The 16,248-nt window shown below is 44.0% G+C and overlaps 2 protein-coding genes across 6 annotated transcripts; both read right to left on the reverse strand.

Annotated features, from left to right (window-relative positions):
* Nucleotides 1–3,059: 3,059 nt before the first annotated feature.
* Nucleotides 3,060–7,454, reverse strand: LOC123110726 (uncharacterized). Of its 4 annotated transcripts, none has more exons than XM_044531317.1 (5): nt 6,787–7,454; nt 6,547–6,646; nt 6,016–6,107; nt 4,559–4,636; nt 3,060–4,045 (listed from the first exon to the last, which is right to left on the reverse strand). In XM_044531317.1, exons 3-5 carry the CDS (start codon nt 6,061–6,063, stop codon nt 3,326–3,328), a joined length of 846 nt encoding a protein of 281 aa, XP_044387252.1. In that variant the 5' UTR covers nt 6,064–6,107; nt 6,547–6,646; nt 6,787–7,454; the 3' UTR covers nt 3,060–3,325. The 4 variants fall into 4 exon arrangements, with proteins under 4 accessions (XP_044387252.1, XP_044387251.1, XP_044387254.1 ...); XM_044531316.1 differs by having other exon boundaries at nt 6,725–7,454; XM_044531319.1 differs by lacking the exon at nt 6,016–6,107 and having other exon boundaries at nt 6,787–7,349.
* A 253-nt stretch (nt 7,455–7,707) lies between these two features.
* Nucleotides 7,708–16,023, reverse strand: LOC123110725 (protein MODIFIER OF SNC1 1). 2 transcript variants are annotated; one of them, XM_044531315.1, is made up of 9 exons: nt 15,633–16,023; nt 14,221–14,298; nt 14,092–14,136; nt 13,599–13,962; nt 13,428–13,518; nt 13,114–13,194; nt 11,455–13,004; nt 8,046–10,375; nt 7,708–7,949 (listed from the first exon to the last, which is right to left on the reverse strand). In XM_044531315.1, exons 1-8 carry the CDS (start codon nt 15,662–15,664, stop codon nt 8,102–8,104), a joined length of 4,515 nt encoding a protein of 1,504 aa, XP_044387250.1. In that variant the 5' UTR covers nt 15,665–16,023; the 3' UTR covers nt 7,708–7,949; nt 8,046–8,101. The 2 variants fall into 2 exon arrangements, with proteins under 2 accessions (XP_044387250.1, XP_044387249.1); XM_044531314.1 differs by having other exon boundaries at nt 7,708–7,946; nt 15,633–16,022.
* Between the last annotated feature and the right edge of the window lie 225 nt (nt 16,024–16,248).

Raw genomic sequence — 16,248 nt, forward strand, 5'->3', positions numbered from 1 at the left:
ATTTCGAATTAATTACCTATGTTTCCAATCGACTATACAATTTTATGGTTACCTAATTGTTGTTTCATATTTCTCCTTGCAGCCTCACCATATCAACAAACTCCCCTAATCTGATTTCCTACAATGTCTCCAGGTTGTTTTTCTTTGTGTTTTGTGCTATTCTAGTGGCATTTTATTTTTGGGTCATGTATTGATTATATGTCCACAGCCTATGCCGTTTAACTCGGTGATTAACTTAAGCAGAAACATATGGTTTCATCACGATACCATTATCTCCATTTCAATTGTATGATTCGAGATCAATAAGCCAACTCAAGGAGTGGGTCTCGGAATATAAGCAGGAAGGAAAGAGAAGGAATTAAAAGGAGTAAATTCGGCTCTTACATAAGCAAAAAAGAAAGAAATTATTCCAATCATAAGGAAAGAGAAAGAATTAAAAAACAGTTGGTTCGGCTCTTATATAAGCAAAAAGAAAAGAAATTATTCCTCTCATAAGGAAAGCGAAGAAATTAAAAGGAGTAAATTTGGCTCTTATAAAGCAATAAAGGAAAGAAAATGTAAATTTTAATTGCACTATATGAGCATGAAGGAAAAAAAGAAGAAATAAAGGAAAAGAATTAAAAGAACGATGCTCTTGCTGGTTGTGCATGGGCCGAGGAGGGACCAATTAAAATAAATGACAATGGATGCGACTTGCACATGCTCTAATTCAATGGCCCTCCTCTTCTCACACACAAAAAGGTTGGCTGGCAACCACCATTCATAGTTTTGATGTTGTTTTGGATCTGTGAAGTATATATAAATTATGCTTGGCCACATCCAAGCATAATTTGGCCACATCTAAGGTTATTTTTAATAACTTGGGTCTTTTTTTTGCTAGAAACAAATCGATGAACCGACGGTCCAACCGCTGACAGCCGCAATGGTTTGGTTGCCCGTTCGGTTTTAAAAAATATAGTTTGATGGCCATGATGAAACAATACGACATGAAGTGTTTGTATCCCGAGCAAGATGAGGAGGCACGAGCAAGCGGCGGCAGCGCTTGGCACTTCGAGCAGTACGGAGACTTGAGAATAGTTCGTGCATGCATGTTTTTTTTATAGTGCTTTTTTGGGCCAAGCCCAAATAGTGAATATAAAATGGTAAAAACAATAAGAAACCAAACAACCAACTATCTCTAAAAATATTCAACGTGGTTTCTCAAAAAAAAAAAATTCAACGTCCTATAAATCCGTTTGCATTGAAATCTTTTGCAAATTCTAGAAAACCTTTTGGATTGAGAAACGTTATCAATCAGTCGGCTGATTATAGCTTGCACGTCCGTTAGATACGAGCTTCCATCGCATGCGCAACCGTCATATACGAGCTTGATCAGCCGACGCACAACTGGCCAGGGCCTTCAACACTAGACGCAGAATTCCTTCTGCAACAACACCCATGTTGCAGAAGTCCTTCCACAATAATACCCATGTTGACAAAAAGGTTAAGACAAAAAAAAATCTACAATATCATCTGTGTTGCAAAAGTCCTTCCACAATAATACCCATGTTGGCAAAAAGTTAAGACCAAAAATGAATTTCGCAACATCATCGGTGTTGCAAAAGTCCTTTCCACAACAACACTCATGTTTCAAAAGAGTTCAGATAGGAAAAAAAAACTCTGCAACAGAACCTCTGTTGCAAATGTTTCTGCAATAAGAGGTCTGTTGCAATGATGAGGAAGGAGCCACGCCACTGGATGGCCCCGATCAAACAGATGTGAAAGATCTGCCGGCCGACGCGTAGCGTCTCCGTTTTGGATTAGTTATTAAACTTTTAAATTGTATACAGCAATTTCAGCATCGGTGTATCCCACTCAGAATACATCCACTACTTCTCTTTCACCTGGTGATAGTGATAAGTCGAGGAAGGCGCCATTGAAGGTCGTGATTATGACATTCTGAACTCTATATCCCTATTCAATAATTCATCCGATTAACCAGTTAACTTAACGATTAATCCCTACTTATTGAGTCACCGAGTAGCCGATAATGCGATAAATCATCCGATTAATTGATTAAATGGCCGATTAACTTGCCGAAACCTATTAATCCTCTACTCGCCAGCCAACCGAGCAGCTACCAGTTAACGATTTTCTCAACAATGCTCTATATTATATGTTCAACCAACAATTCTTTTTTACTGCAGACACAAAGTGTGCGTTTTTTGAGAAAAATATTGTTTCAAAAGCTTTTTTACTTCAAAAATTGTTCTCATTCTAAAATATGTTCATCATTTTTATATTCAGTATTCCAAAAGAATTATCAATTATTTGTAAAATGGTTGCATTTAAAAATGTTCTAAAAAATAAATAAAATTAACATTATTTTCAAAGATCGTGTGTTAAAAAATGCAAATCTTAAAAATCACCTTTCCATAAAAATTATAAAAGATTTCAAAAATGTTACTTTGTAAAAATACAATATTCATGTTTTCTCGAGAAGTACATAATAAAACGATTGACAAACTATTCCATGCACAACTACTCCTTCATCGTATGAAGGCCGTTAAGGTGGCCTCTTCAAATCCACACTTCATACTCTACAAAGAGATAATCAGAATTGAATATAAGAAATGATGCATAATGGTAGGGAAAATTTTATTTTTGCCACTCTAGTTTTTGCCAACTTTGCTTATGCCACTCTAGAATTTGACATCTCACTTTTGCCACTCTTAGCTTTTGACAATACATCATAAATGCCATTTCGTGGCAAAAACGATAATTTTTCATTTCACTTTTGCCACTCTTAGCTTTTGATATGTATCACAATTGCCACTGTAAAATTTTTGCTTTTGCCATTGGCAAAAGTGATATATTGTCAAAAGCTAAGAGTGGCAAAAGTGAAATGTCAAATTCTAAAGTTGCATAAGTAAAGTTGGCAAAAACTAGAGTGACAAAAACAAAATTTTCCCACAATGGTACACACAAAGCATATTTTACTGCTTTTTTTGTCTGTTGAACGCATGAGCATTTGTACTAGTGTATGAAATATGGAAACCGTTGAATTAGTTTTCTAAATATCAGCAGTTATTAGCAAATCCCACGTAACCAACTTCGTCGGTTTTTATAATTTTGAAAACTTCGGACGGGAGGTGCGCTGTGCGCAGGGGGCACACTGCTCATCCAGCGGCCATATGCTGCTAGTCTGATACGAAGACACTCTTTTGTTGGTACAGGCGACAGTTAACTGCATACCTATCAACCCGTCAAAAAAAATGCATACTCCCTCCGTCCGGGAAAAGTTGTCCGCGACTTAGTTCAACTTTAATTTTGCGAAAAACCCTTTCTACGTTTTAAACTGTTGCAAATCAGCCCCCCTCAGCTTCTTCCTCCTTCCTCCGTCGCCCGATCCATCCACCGTCCGGCCCCCGCCAGCGAGGCCCTGGCCGCGCTCTCCCACCGCCCCGCTGACCTGCCCGTGGACTTCGCCGCCGCTGTCGGCCACGAGATCGCCGAGGAGGACGGCCGCGTCGTCGAGGGACAGGAGCAGCACATCCGCGTCCCGGAGGAGGGAGGAGATCGAGGGGCTCGAGCACGGCCGGCGAGCGGGGCAGCAGCATCGCCTCCAGCGCCGGCGCCGCCTGCGTCGTCGAGGAGCCCGACCCCGACTGCGGCTGCTCCTCCGAGGAGCCCGACCCCGACTGTAGCTGCTCCTCCAAGGCGGCCTCCTCCTCGACGGGCGCCTCCTCCTCGTCGCTCTCCTCGCCGGCGCAGGTTCCTCGTGCCTGCAGCAACCCCAGCCGCCGCTCCCTCTCCCTGACTTTGGCAGGCAGGGCCACGCGGGTCTTCCCCGGTGGCGGGATCCTGTTGCTGCCGCTGCCGTCCGTCCGCCACCTGCCGTTGCCGCCTGCCGCTGCCTTCGCCCGCCACCTACTTCTGCCGCTGCAGTCCGCCCGATCGAGTCCGCGCGGACCAGTTGTTGCTGTTGGCGACTGCATCTGCTGCTGCTGTCGGCGACTGCCTCTGCTACTGTAAGGAGTTGCTCCTTGTGCTGCTGCTGCTCCTCCTGTTCCACCATCAATGGAGTTAAATGGATGCAAAATTGACAGTTCTTGATAAAAAAATTGTATCAAGAGGCCACAAAAATTGTAAACTTCTCTGAAACATGAAAATTTTGGACTGATATGAATTTGGCCATGTTTGAGGTGTTTTGACAACTGAATTTTTCCATGTTTTGACACTGAATTTAAATGATGTAATATGCATATTACAAGAAGTTTCATAGAACAAATAAAAGTGCTTGTGAGGACAAGTTGTGTTCAGTCAACTTGATGTTCAGAACCTGTCATTTTCTATGTGCTTGTGAGGACAAGTTGTGTTGATCAGTGCTGGGATGCTAACACCACAAGAAAGCATGCATGCCATGTTCAGGCTTCTTTTTCTTAGTGCACATAGAAGTGGAAACTAATCACCACAAAATGGAGTGCATAGGTTCAGACTTGAAGCATGCATTTTCCATACATAGGCTCAGACTTGAAGCACGAAAATGTACTCCTGTAGGTTAGCAGGAAGAGCTTACATATGTTCCATATGGCAAGGGTGACTTGACACCATTCGAAGACCTCGCCGTACATCCGCTCGGTGCCGCACAACCTCCCTGAGAGCAGTGAGTGAGCGAGTGGCATCAGTTAGTGAGCTCAAAACCAGTTCAGTCAGTAGCAGGATGAAGAAGTGGAGTGTGACATCACTTGATGCACTAATTCAGTCAAAAGCAGAGTGAGCGAGGCAAATTCAGTAACCTACAATGTCCTAGCCCAATCTATATAAAAAAGTGACATCAATTTGTGCAATCCTAGCACAATCTATATTAAAAAATTGACAGCTTCAGAACATTCAGTTAGCTTCAGAACATCCTAGCACAATCTTTTCATTATCTCTGAATTTCTAAATAGTCTACATACTGCAAAAATTTGAGAAAACTACAGAATTATTGTTGTTTAGTCATTGTTTCTACTGTAGTTTTCAGTATTTTGTACAAGCTGAAAATTGATTGTGTTAGACTAGGAGTACTTGATTGTGTTAGACTAGGAGTACTTGAGGAGTACTTGATTGTGTTAGACTAGGAGTACTTGCTTAATTCATCATGGTTTTCTTTTCACACTAGGAGTACGTGCTCAAATGAACAAGGAGTACTTTTAATTAATTTGAATTAGCTAGAATTATTTGAATTAGCTAGATTTATTTGAATTAATTTGGGATTCTTTGAATTAGCTAGATTTATTTGAATTAATTTGGAATTATTTGAAAGCCTAAAAAGCAAGCAGAGAGCAGAGCAGTGCAACCTCCTCTGAATGAAAATATCATGTCACTGGAAAGCCTAAAAAGCAAGCAGGAGGCAGAGCAGTACAAGAGTTGATTGATGTTTCTTCTGTTGAAGTTACCATGTTTCTGTAAGGAATGGCCGTCATGTTCCTCTAGTTACCAAAATGAACAAGGAGACTTTTAATCTCTCAGAAGTCACTGAAGCATCTTTTAATAATTTGTAAGGAACAAACTTTTTGAAGGGAAGAAGATTGGTTTCATATAAAAGGTTTTCCTGAATAGACTTTTAAGCTCAGGGAGTAGCTCTAGGCAACACTATAATACATAATTTGGCAGGCCTCAAGTAAGAACTGCAGAACTATTTTGTCACCAAACTTAAATAAAATTTGGCTCCATATAAAATTTAAATACAAGAGCACTTTGGCTCCATATCATAGGAGTATGTAGCTCCATATGATAGGAGTATGTAGTCCAAAGCCTTTAATTCACGTAGTCCTAAAATTTCTACACGCAGATTGGACAAGCAATATTCCTAAAATTTCTGTAATTACAGTATATTTAATCAATGCAAATTAAGCACTCATGAAACAAGTCTATTTGGTCAATGCAACTATGTGGTGCTAGTGCCTTTTGTCTTTGTGGTTGGGCACAGTTTGGCACAATCTGGTCATCTGACCAAAACAAAAGATGGGCAGATGTCTTGAGATGCTGTACCGTATTCTGAATTTCTTTGAATTTCTTGAGATGTTGCAGATGGTACATGCTCTTTTAATTACTCCTGTATTTGAGGATCCAAACAGCTTTGCCTACGGTTTACACCAGGTCAAATGGTCAAAAAATTCAGTTTGCTGTTCCATGTAAATATTCAGAGTAATTCACAATCTTTTCTAACATGATATTTTCTGAATATTTAGAGTAATTCAGTTTGCTGTTCGGTTTACAGTGGCATATGCACCTTGTTCGAAGACAAGATTTGCAAATTCGGTGAACATTCAAAGTCAAGACTGAACATTCAGTGTTAAGTGTTAACACAACACTGGCATATGCACCTTGTTCGAAGACATGATCAGTTTTTAGGAAAGACAAGATTTACTAATTCAGTTTTTAGGGAAGACAAGACTGAACATTTAAACTCTGGAAGCTGGCATTCAGCAAAGACTGAATATACAAATTCAGTTTTTAGGAAAGACAAGATTTACTATTTCGGTGAACACTCAGTCTAAACATTTCTGAATCTACACACACCTTGCTCGAAATTGATTTGCATGGGCATCCTGTTGGCTGTCTCACTTCATCAACTTTGGGCTGGTCTTCTTCCTGGTGCACACGGTTCAAGCTGGCCCTACTGAACACAGCAATGCAAAGAGCATCAAGCAGTAATAGAGAGCAGAGAATGGAAACCCATGAAAGTGCAGAGTTTAACCTCTATTCAGCAAATGAAAGTAGCAGTACGAGGTGCTAGGCTGGATTAAGTAAACAGTCGACCTCTCTTGACGAACTCAGGGGTTAGGTCGACGGTCTCGACGGGGGTGGGCAGGAGCGCGAGCCTCCGGCGTGCTGCGGCGTCGCACACCTCCTCGAGCACCGTGACCTGCCGGCCCGCAGTGGAGGCGAGCACGGCGCCGCCCGAGATGGCGGCGTTGGCGTCGACGGCGGCCACGGCCAGGCCGCTCGAGTTGGCGCAGCTGGACACGATTCTGCTCACCGCCTGCGCGGACGATTCCTTGGCCACCGTCTCCCGCCGCGCCCCACGCCATGGGGGCCGGGGCGGGGGTGGGAAGGCCGCGTCGCAGGCCGTCGGGCCGAGGGCCGGCCATGCTTCTTCCATCAACGCTAGGAGGGAGGGGTGGCCGCGAGCAGGAGACGCGGCGGGAGGAAGAAGAAACAATTTTTTGGGTAAAAGAGGGAAGATTCGGGAGGCAGGCAAGGGAGGCTGGGGGGCTGCGCGAGGCAGAAGGGAGCGGCGGAGGAGGCAGCTGCGGCGGCGGACGCGCGGGAGAGCAGGGGAGTAGCGCGAAGCAGGGGATCTCCGGCGACCGGCGTCCATGCGCCTATGTCAGAGCGGCGGAGTGTCAACCAGAGAAGACGGCGCCTATGTCAGAGCGGCGGAGTGTCGACCGGAGAAGACGAGGAGTGCGGGCTGTGTCGGGAATTAGCTGAGGGTGTTTCTGTAAAATGACCATGAGGACAACTTTTCCAAGACGGAAGGGAGTACCTATCAAAAGATTAGGTGAACGAAACCAGGAGCTCACATTGAATAAAAGAAAAGGTAATATCGTACAAGGGCCTTCGTTGCAACCATATTGTACAAAAGAAGTCAATTATTCCTGACAAGCCTATCTTCCAGTCAACGGAAACACAACACATGACACCAACTTTCATGTACCGAATACCAACAAATAAGTAAAAAAAAAAACAACGCTTCTGTTCCCGTTAGCAAACACTACTAGCATTTTCGCATCCCAGTACTTAATCAACTCCGTTAGTACAATTAAAGCATCACATCTCACCGAAGCAAGGGATGTTCTTTGGAAAAATTAACAATCACACGCTAAGGCCCAACAGCCCTGGGAACAAAAAAAACATTACAACCTACTGGTGACCCCGACCGTCGACCGCCTCGCCACTGCCGAGAAACATTCAACCTGCTAGCCTCTGAACATGTTAGCCATGAGGGGAATGAGATCACACAAGCTGCCTGTACAGGCAGTAAACTAGAATACTGAAATAGTTCATTTGCCTACCTGTTGTGAATGACTCGACGTTCCTAAATCTCAGCAATCATGGGGGCAAGGGAAGATCATTCTTCTCGGTAAGAATTAGGAACTGGAGCTGGAGCTGGGGCTGTGGCTGGGGCAGGGGCAGGATTCCGCTTGACAAAGTGACCACCAGGGGGGCGGTGGCCCCTGTTGTGGCCGCGCTCCCTGTACACTGGTCCTGGAGCTGGAGGCCCTGCACTTTGTTCATCGGCACTTGGGTTCTGCTGGAAGTCTGAGGGTTTGTTGGAGCCAACTGGCTGGTATTCAAGATGAGTGCTACCCCTCCGCCTTTCTGCATTTGCGCCATGGCTTGGCTGCCCAGCATCATAACCCCTTCCCCTGTGCGCGCCACTTCCCCTGTGATACCTCCCGTTGTGCTGTCCCTGGCGACGGGTTGCATGATTAAGCTGCTGCTGTTCTGCATTTTCGTGACTCTCGCCCTTCTGGTTCTCATCCACATTTGTCATGTCACCTTTACCTTGATTACTACTATGATTGCTGCTGTCTTGCAGAGTAGCACTGTCCACCTGACCTTCAGTGGTATTATTGCCCTGTGAGTTACTCTGGGAATGTGAAGATTTTGGTTTCCAGTGTGCTCTAGAGTGTGTACCAGCTGCGCTGCTCTTCACCTCAGGTTTAGACATGTTTCTATGTTCAGAAGAGTTTGCATCCATTCCCCGTGTTGACATGTGATTCACATCTTTCCTGCCATCTCTGTTCTCATTTGAGTAGTTACTTGCCTCGTTTTTTGGGCCCTTAACATGCTGCCTCCTTTGCCTGTTAGTTGCAGCATGTTCTTTTGCGGCACTGGCAGGTAACTCAACTGCTTCAGTTGGAGCCAAACTATTCCCGGCAGCATAATCGGCTTGCTTGTCAGGTTCAAGCTGTTGATGCTTATCAGAAGGCCTCTGAACTTCATGTGATTCTTGATAGCTGTCTGCTCGCTCAGAAGGTATTGGTACCACCGAAGATGAGTCATCTGCATTCCTCCTGCGCCAAGAAGAATGAGACTTTCCATGCCCTCTACTAGTTTTTTTGTCCTCCCATTTCTTGGGCTCTTTAGCAGCGGTTAACTTCTCATTATCATTACTCTTGTTCTCCACAGAGGATTTTTCTACAGGTAAATTTTGTTCCAGATTCTGCTGTTGAAGCTCTTTGGACAGTGGCTTAGGCACATATCTTTCCATTTCAGCTCTCTTAGTTCGTGTGACATTCTCCCCATCGGTGGTGCCCTTTCCAATTGTCTTAGGCCTGGCTGCTACTGCTGCGTCAGCTTCCTCAGATGGTTCATTCCACCCTGATGGCTTAACTGGTGCCCAGACAACACTCTCATTCCCATGTGGCTTCTCGACAGGTCGGATAGCATGTTGAATCTTTTTTGATCCTTTTGCTTGCTGAGGTTTTGGGCGGCTATTTGCAGTGCTCTGAGCTTCCTCTGGTAATTTCAGGCGCTCCTGGTTGAAAGATCCAAATGAAATACCACCCACGGTTATACTTCCAACTGTAAGCACAGTATTTTCAGCAGGAAGTATAGAACTACTAATGATAACACCAGCGGTTTTTATTTTTGGCTCACTGGAGATGCTTGGTGCATTCTGCTGACCAACAACCATGGGTGGATATTTAGAAGCAGCAGGAGCATCATCAACTTTTTTCTTATTTCTCGAGTTCCTGGCACTCTTCTTGCTGTGGGCTGGGGGATCATCATGTGATGTAACAACAGCAGTTGATGTGTCCAAAGAAACCTCAACAGCTTTCTTAACATTTTCTGTGTTTACTGCCACACTTGAGTTCTCACCAAGAATTTTATCCTCTGAAACAGCATGCCTTTTTCTGTAGCCCTGCCTAGGCTTTGTAACACTGAGATCATGTGACTGTGATATACTTTTATGGGCTATATGCTCCATCATGTTGCTCTGTGTGTTCATGCCTGAGGTTGAAGTGTTATGACCAGAAAGATCTTTACCTGTACCCTCAGCCTGTAGTAGAGTAGACATGGGCTGTGCAGGAACTGCAGTATCCTTGGGTTCATTTGGTGGCTGAAGAATACTAACATTATCCAATACAGGAACATCATGTGATTCAGCAGTTGAAGATGCAGGTTCAGTACTCCCATCAACTCCAGCCTTTGGCTTATTATGCACGTCGTCATTTTCTGGTGGTGGATCACTGGAATTCTTCTGATGTACTGATGAACGCTTGTTCAGCTCCTCCAATTTTGCAAGAGCTTTTGCCTTTTGTCGCTTTGTCCGTTCTTCTTCCTCAGCTTGCAATTGTTTGGCGCGCTGTACAGCCAACTCCCTCATTTTTACACGCTGAATTGGAAATGCAACGATCAAATACAAGTTAGTAGGCAACAAGGCTTGGTATTATTGGCATCAGTATGCATATTAGCAGAATTGCACAGGTTATTAAGAAAGTTACCCAATGTAGTAAAACTTCTTAATCTGCTGTGATATATGTATTGTAAACAGAGTATGTCTATTTAATAACATAAGACTGGTAAGCAGGCAGTAATGGCACAAAACCAAATGTGGCATTAAAGAATGCAAGGGTATGAAAGGATGGTAGACTACAAGAACAAGTCATGTGACATGCACAGCAGCATATGGTACAATATTTTGTGTTGTTTTATACTAACTCCGTAACCAAATATAAGAGGTTTTAGGCCATTAGTACCATTTATTGAGATTCGAAATTTTAGATAAAACCTGACCGCGCATCAATAATGAAAATACACACAAATATGTTATGTGGTAACAAACAGCAACAATCCTTACTTAACAAAACCTATTTAATGACAACATTTGTTAATTGAAATGGAAGTCCAAACAATAGCTCATATACAAATATACAAGATACGGCAATGTATTATGGACTAACAATGCCAACAGCAAACCACAGGCTGTTTGAAATGCACTTGATGAATATGAATTGACTAATGCAGGGTGTCAATGGCATGTTTGGTTGACCACCACAAATTGGTTGCAACCTTGCAGGCTTTCAAAAAGCCTGAGTCTGTGACACACGTGCTGCAGAACCCAAGGCTAACAAATTGTGCTAATGAAGCAAAACATCTACCAGTCACACTTGCACAACTAAAGTTTTGCGAAGTGCAGTAATGAACTATACATGCCCTCATACTTTTAATGGATATGTGAAGAGATATATTACTTGTGAGAGCTGAGAAAGTAGCTCCCTCCTAGAAACGATGTACATCTATAAATGGAAGTATATGATTTGGCTACATGAAAATAATTTTATTGGGTTTTTCTTGCACAAATATTTTCCGAACATACATAGTTAATTAATTCGGTTTTCTACTGTATCATAAAATTCATAATCAAACTCTTCCACTGTAAAAAGTATTGCCAGAAGAAATCTGCAAACATGCCTGAGATTCATAATCGGGTGAAGCTGGCATGTCATCAGGTGGCACCTGCGAAACATGCTCCGGAGGCTGGTCATGCTGACTATTCCTCACTTGAACTACTGGCAAAGATTCAGTTGCATAATTTTCTCCCCGCCCATGTCCTGTAGAATTGTTGGGTGGCATGTCTTTAGCAGGGCCATGGTGGCTATTTCTTGAAGAATCAACCCGCCTATGTGTGCGATCATGAGTTGATACACCCAACTTTCCAGCCTTGCTGGCTTCAGCAAAATGTGAGTGTAACGGTCCAACAACACCGCCATCATTAGATTCCTTCTGCAGTTTCTGTGCCACGGGAGAACGAGGAGAAACACATGCTGCCTGGCCAGAAACAGAAGCAAAAGCAGTTATGGCAGGAGTAGATGGAACATCTTTTATCACCCGATCTGCTTTTGAACCAGCATTTTTTAGCTGCTTCTCTTTGATTTCCTTGTTTGAAAATGCTTCTGCAACACTTCGTGCATCAACATTTCTAGCTTTGTTGTTCAAACTCCCTATTTTCTCTATCAAAGCTGCATTCTTCTTAATGATAGGTTGCTGATCAAGCGGAAGATTATCCTCCTTCAACTTTTTCAGGTGGGCGCCATCATCAGTTTCCTTGGGATGGGAATGTGCATTTTCCAAAACAGATGAATGGCTTGTACGATTAGGACCTCTGTTATCATGCACTGACTTCATAAGCACCATGTTCCTTTCATTAGGGGTATTCCTTGTATCTGCCTTTGTGTTTACATCGTTTCGATTTCCATCTGGATGTGGAAGAAGTGGTGGTGCAGGCTGACTCTTCCTTTCAACTTCACCAGGACCCACTAAACGATCAGGGTTATCATGCAAAATCCTAGTTTGTCCACGACAAATCAAATGTACTCTATCAGATTCGGAGAGCTCCTTGGGACTTGCTTCGTGTTTGACTGCTCTGCTCGGAGAATGTCCAGGCTGGAATTTCTCATTCTGATTGGGAAATTGATTCAATATTCCTGGTTGATGAGGGCCTCCGACGAATGGTGAATCTCTTACATTGGCATTATTGAAATTTGGACGTTGAGGAGCATAATATCCATCATAAGGGATTGGGCCCTGGTAAACTGGCCTGACTGGAATAACAGGTTGATTCATAACATACGAATTAGGAGTCATAGAATGATATGCATCGGCATTTTTCGAGTGATATCCACCATGCCCTGAGCCCTGCCTTGCTGCTGCTTCTGAGTTGGGTGGGAACTGACCATAATAAGGGAATGGTTCTACAGGGAAATTGCTAGAGGGACCAACTGGTCTGTATGGGCCACCTGGTCCTCTATGCCACATTCCCTCAGGTGGATGGCCAGGAGGTGCACGCCATGAATCAAACTGCGGAAGGGGCATACAATAGTTAGGAGGGTATGGCTGTAGCTGCTGAGCTTCATTTGGATGACCTGTGGCAGGAAAGGGAGCACTTCCATCATGTGCCTGCTGGTCTGTCTTCATGATATCTGCTGGTTGATTATTAGGTGGTCGAACTACTTCGCCAGATCCTAAAACAAGAAACGGTATCCGATTAAGTGGTCAGACCATAATACATATATACATGCAACAGCAAGACGGTAAGGACATAAGAAAGTATAAAACGGTGAAATTAAATACCAGCAGGTAGGCTCTTCCCCATATCATTTTGGGTTCCATCTTTGCCAGAACTAGAAGTTGGGCGCCCTTTTGAACTATGACCTAGAATAAAAGGCTGAACTGTAAGGAGAAATTATCTTGTATATCAACTGAATATACGTCATTTGAATTTGAAATCAGATCAGTCAGAACAAAGAACTGAGATTTGCGGAAATAGATCTAGCAGATATGGCATATATCAGCATACCATATGATCAATACAATCAAGAATTCCAAATATTCAGTAAGAAGTCATGGCCATATAAAAAATATAATACATTTTGCATGCAGATTACCTCGTTGACTGTTTGATTCAGAAATTTTCTCAGAACCAAGTGTTGGGAAATCACCGGTACTTAGAGTAAACGCATGCCCATGTGAAGATCCCTACATAGTTAAGAACAAACATATTAAGTAGGCTCCGATTGCTGACGCCCAAGCCATATAAAGTAATTATTGTGCATTACCGATCTGTCAACAGTCCTTATCGATACATTCATATTATCTGAGGGGTTATCTGCAAACCGAGAAAGCTGTGAGCTTCCTGGTCTTGTCTCTGCACTTCGAGGACGATTTGTGACCACTGGTACATTTTGTGATGGTAATGTGCCAGATGCTGAGGACGGACGAGAATTTGGACCCCAAGCATTAGGAGAGTCAAGAGATTCACTTCCAGCTGTTGAGGGCCTTGAACCTCCACCGGAAGAGGGACGGCCATTGAATTGGCTTGGTGCACCAGAATTTCCATCCTTCTTGGGAGATAGAAGTGATGAGGAATTCCATGCATTTGGTGTTGTAGGTCCTGGTTTGCTGCCCCATGTGAGGGTGCCCCTAAAATCAAAATGATAACCTCATCACTAGAAATTATTAAAAACTATTGAGAACACTGAATGAGTAGCATCAAATCTCAAAAAGAATGGATAAAAAAAGTGTGGTATAGCAATGAGTGTGGGGACTCACTTTGGAACGATTTCCACATTGGGGTCAAGACCTTGATTTTCCAACCTTCATGAGAACTACTAAATCAGTTCACATAGAAGTACACAAAGATAAGATTTCGCTTACAATGTCCAATACAAAAACTGTTACCTCTGACTTGGCAAATTAATGGGCTTTGGGATTTTTCCAAGAACAGTCATGCCAGATTTCCTTGTAGGAGCTGCCCATCTGCAGAAAGCAGTACAGAATAATAAAGTACACACATTGTACATCAGCAGCAGTGCTATATAACTAAGCAACAATTATTAAGCGCGTTAACCTGATTATGTGAGGCATAGTGTTAAAAAACATATTGCGTATAAATATAAATATCGAGTCTCAGAAGGATAAATGAATGGAGCTTAATCATCCATCTATGGGAAGAGAACTACAAACATTCTATCAAATGGCATTGCAAATCAGTACATAAAGCATTTAACAAATTTAATACACAGAAATAATTAGGACTCCACTACAAATCTGACGTCAAATTGTATTTTTTAGGCAAATCAAAACATTTTTCAAGGCAAATTTTGTTCTCCGAGGATGGCAAGTTTAGTTGGCGAGTATGGCAAATCCGCCTCAGTTCATTTTTTTGGCTTGCAAACTAAATTTGCCGTTATTACACCAATGTAAATTGCCATGAAAAACGTCAGATTTGCCATCAGATTTTTAGTGTTTCCGAATGATTATGGCTGAGAGATGGAAGAGTGCAGAGTTATGCCAAATGCTGCTTGACAGTATGCCATCGAAAGGATTCAAAACTTTTTGTTCAAATACCACTTAACCAATAAAACACGGGCTTACAAATAGAAGGTGAAAACGGCCCAAAAAAGGCTTGGGCACTCCTGTCTGCTGATAGGTCAAGATGAAACGTGATATGAGCCTGGACTTGCATCTTGTATTCTTGATAAAAGTTTTGTTCGATACACTAAATACATACTCGGTCGAATCATTCATAAAGGTTCACTGACTGAATTAACAAGAACCTGAGCAGTCTGCCCTTGGACAAAAGACAGCTCCTCTTTTTTCCTTTAAGAGAAAGCAGATAACTGACTTTCTGCCGTTCAAAGGATTTGATAAATATACACTGAGAGGAAACGAAGCATATCAGCTATAAATACATATTTGCTCGGTTGAAAGAAGAGCACGGGCTCATCTGCGACCATCTGGTGCCATGACGCTGCCACGCAGATACCATACCACACAACTGGATTGCTTAACCGTCGGACAGCATAGAATTGAACCAGACAACCTAGAAATGCACTCTGCCTGGCATGCTTCCGATCCGGAAACTAGCATTCGAACGACACCAAAGCTAAATACTACCATCCGCCAAGCACTACTACAAATCGATGATTAAAAAAACTGATATTTGTAATTTTAAAACAAAAATAGCAAGCGTCGCCAGAATCACCACGCGCAACAATGCAAAGGCCCTGCGCATCCAGTCGCGGACGAAATTCAAAACGACGAGGGAGAGGAAATCGCGTCGTGCGCGCGAGGGGATAGGCATCTCGCACCTCTTGTCTGTGGTGAGCAGGCTCGAGGCCATGGCCCCTCCCCGCGAGCTTGCGCCCCTCGACGGGGGTCCAAATCGAGCGTCGCCGATCACCGGGACGTGAGCCTGGCGCGTCCAGGCCAGGGAGATCGGGATCTCTCGGACAGCCTCGGAGGGGCCGCGAGGAGCGAAACCCTAGAGACGGACGGACGGCGCGATCGGCCCGGATCGGCGACGGCTGCGGCGGAAGAGGCGGGAGGCAGGCGTGCAGAATCCGCGGGAACCCTCGCGGCCGGGCCCTGCCGTCCGGCGAGCGGCGGCGGCGGGGGAGGGCGACGGAGATTGACGGGTGGGCCCCGCGCGTCAGATGGAAGGAGGGAAGGGGACGGAGGAGAGAGAGAGAGTATAAGGTTGGAGAGGCGTTCGTGAGAGCGGTATAAAGGGGAGGCGGAGGGGACGCGTGGCGGTGCGGGGGATTGGGGGGCTCGTGCGCGTGCCCGGGGACGCGTGGAGTCCTACGAGTGTTGGGCTCTGCCGGGGTGCTGCGTCCGTCCGGCGCAGGGGATCCCAGCGGGGAGTTGCGTGCTTGGATTTGGGTGGCCAGGTCGGGCGCGGCGACGTCGACGTTTCGTGCGAGC

Source organism: Triticum aestivum, chromosome 5B (genome assembly GCF_018294505.1).
Source record: "Triticum aestivum cultivar Chinese Spring chromosome 5B, IWGSC CS RefSeq v2.1, whole genome shotgun sequence".
NCBI lineage: Eukaryota > Viridiplantae > Streptophyta > Magnoliopsida > Poales > Poaceae > Triticum > Triticum aestivum.

What these genes read in the sequence shown, in the direction of transcription:
- LOC123110725 (XM_044531315.1), bottom strand. Translation starts at nt 15,664, where the DNA reads ATGGCCTCGAGCCTGCTCACCACAGACAAGAG. An exon ending in TGAATCAAACAGTCAACGAG is followed by an intron (nt 13,195 to 13,427) that starts GTAATCTGCATG and finishes CTTTTATTCTAG; the next exon opens with GTCATAGTTCAAAAGGGCGC. An exon ending in GGGGAAGAGCCTACCTGCTG is followed by an intron (nt 13,005 to 13,113) that starts GTATTTAATTTC and finishes TTCTTGTTTTAG; the next exon opens with GATCTGGCGAAGTAGTTCGA.
- LOC123110726 (XM_044531317.1), bottom strand. Translation starts at nt 6,063, where the DNA reads ATGTACCATCTGCAACATCTCAAGAAATTCAAAGAAATTCAGAATACG. An exon ending in TCAAAGAAATTCAGAATACG is followed by an intron (nt 4,637 to 6,015) that starts GTACAGCATCTC and finishes CACTGCTCTCAG; the next exon opens with GGAGGTTGTGCGGCACCGAG. An exon ending in CCTTGCCATATGGAACATAT is followed by an intron (nt 4,046 to 4,558) that starts GTAAGCTCTTCC and finishes ATGGTGGAACAG; the next exon opens with GAGGAGCAGCAGCAGCACAA.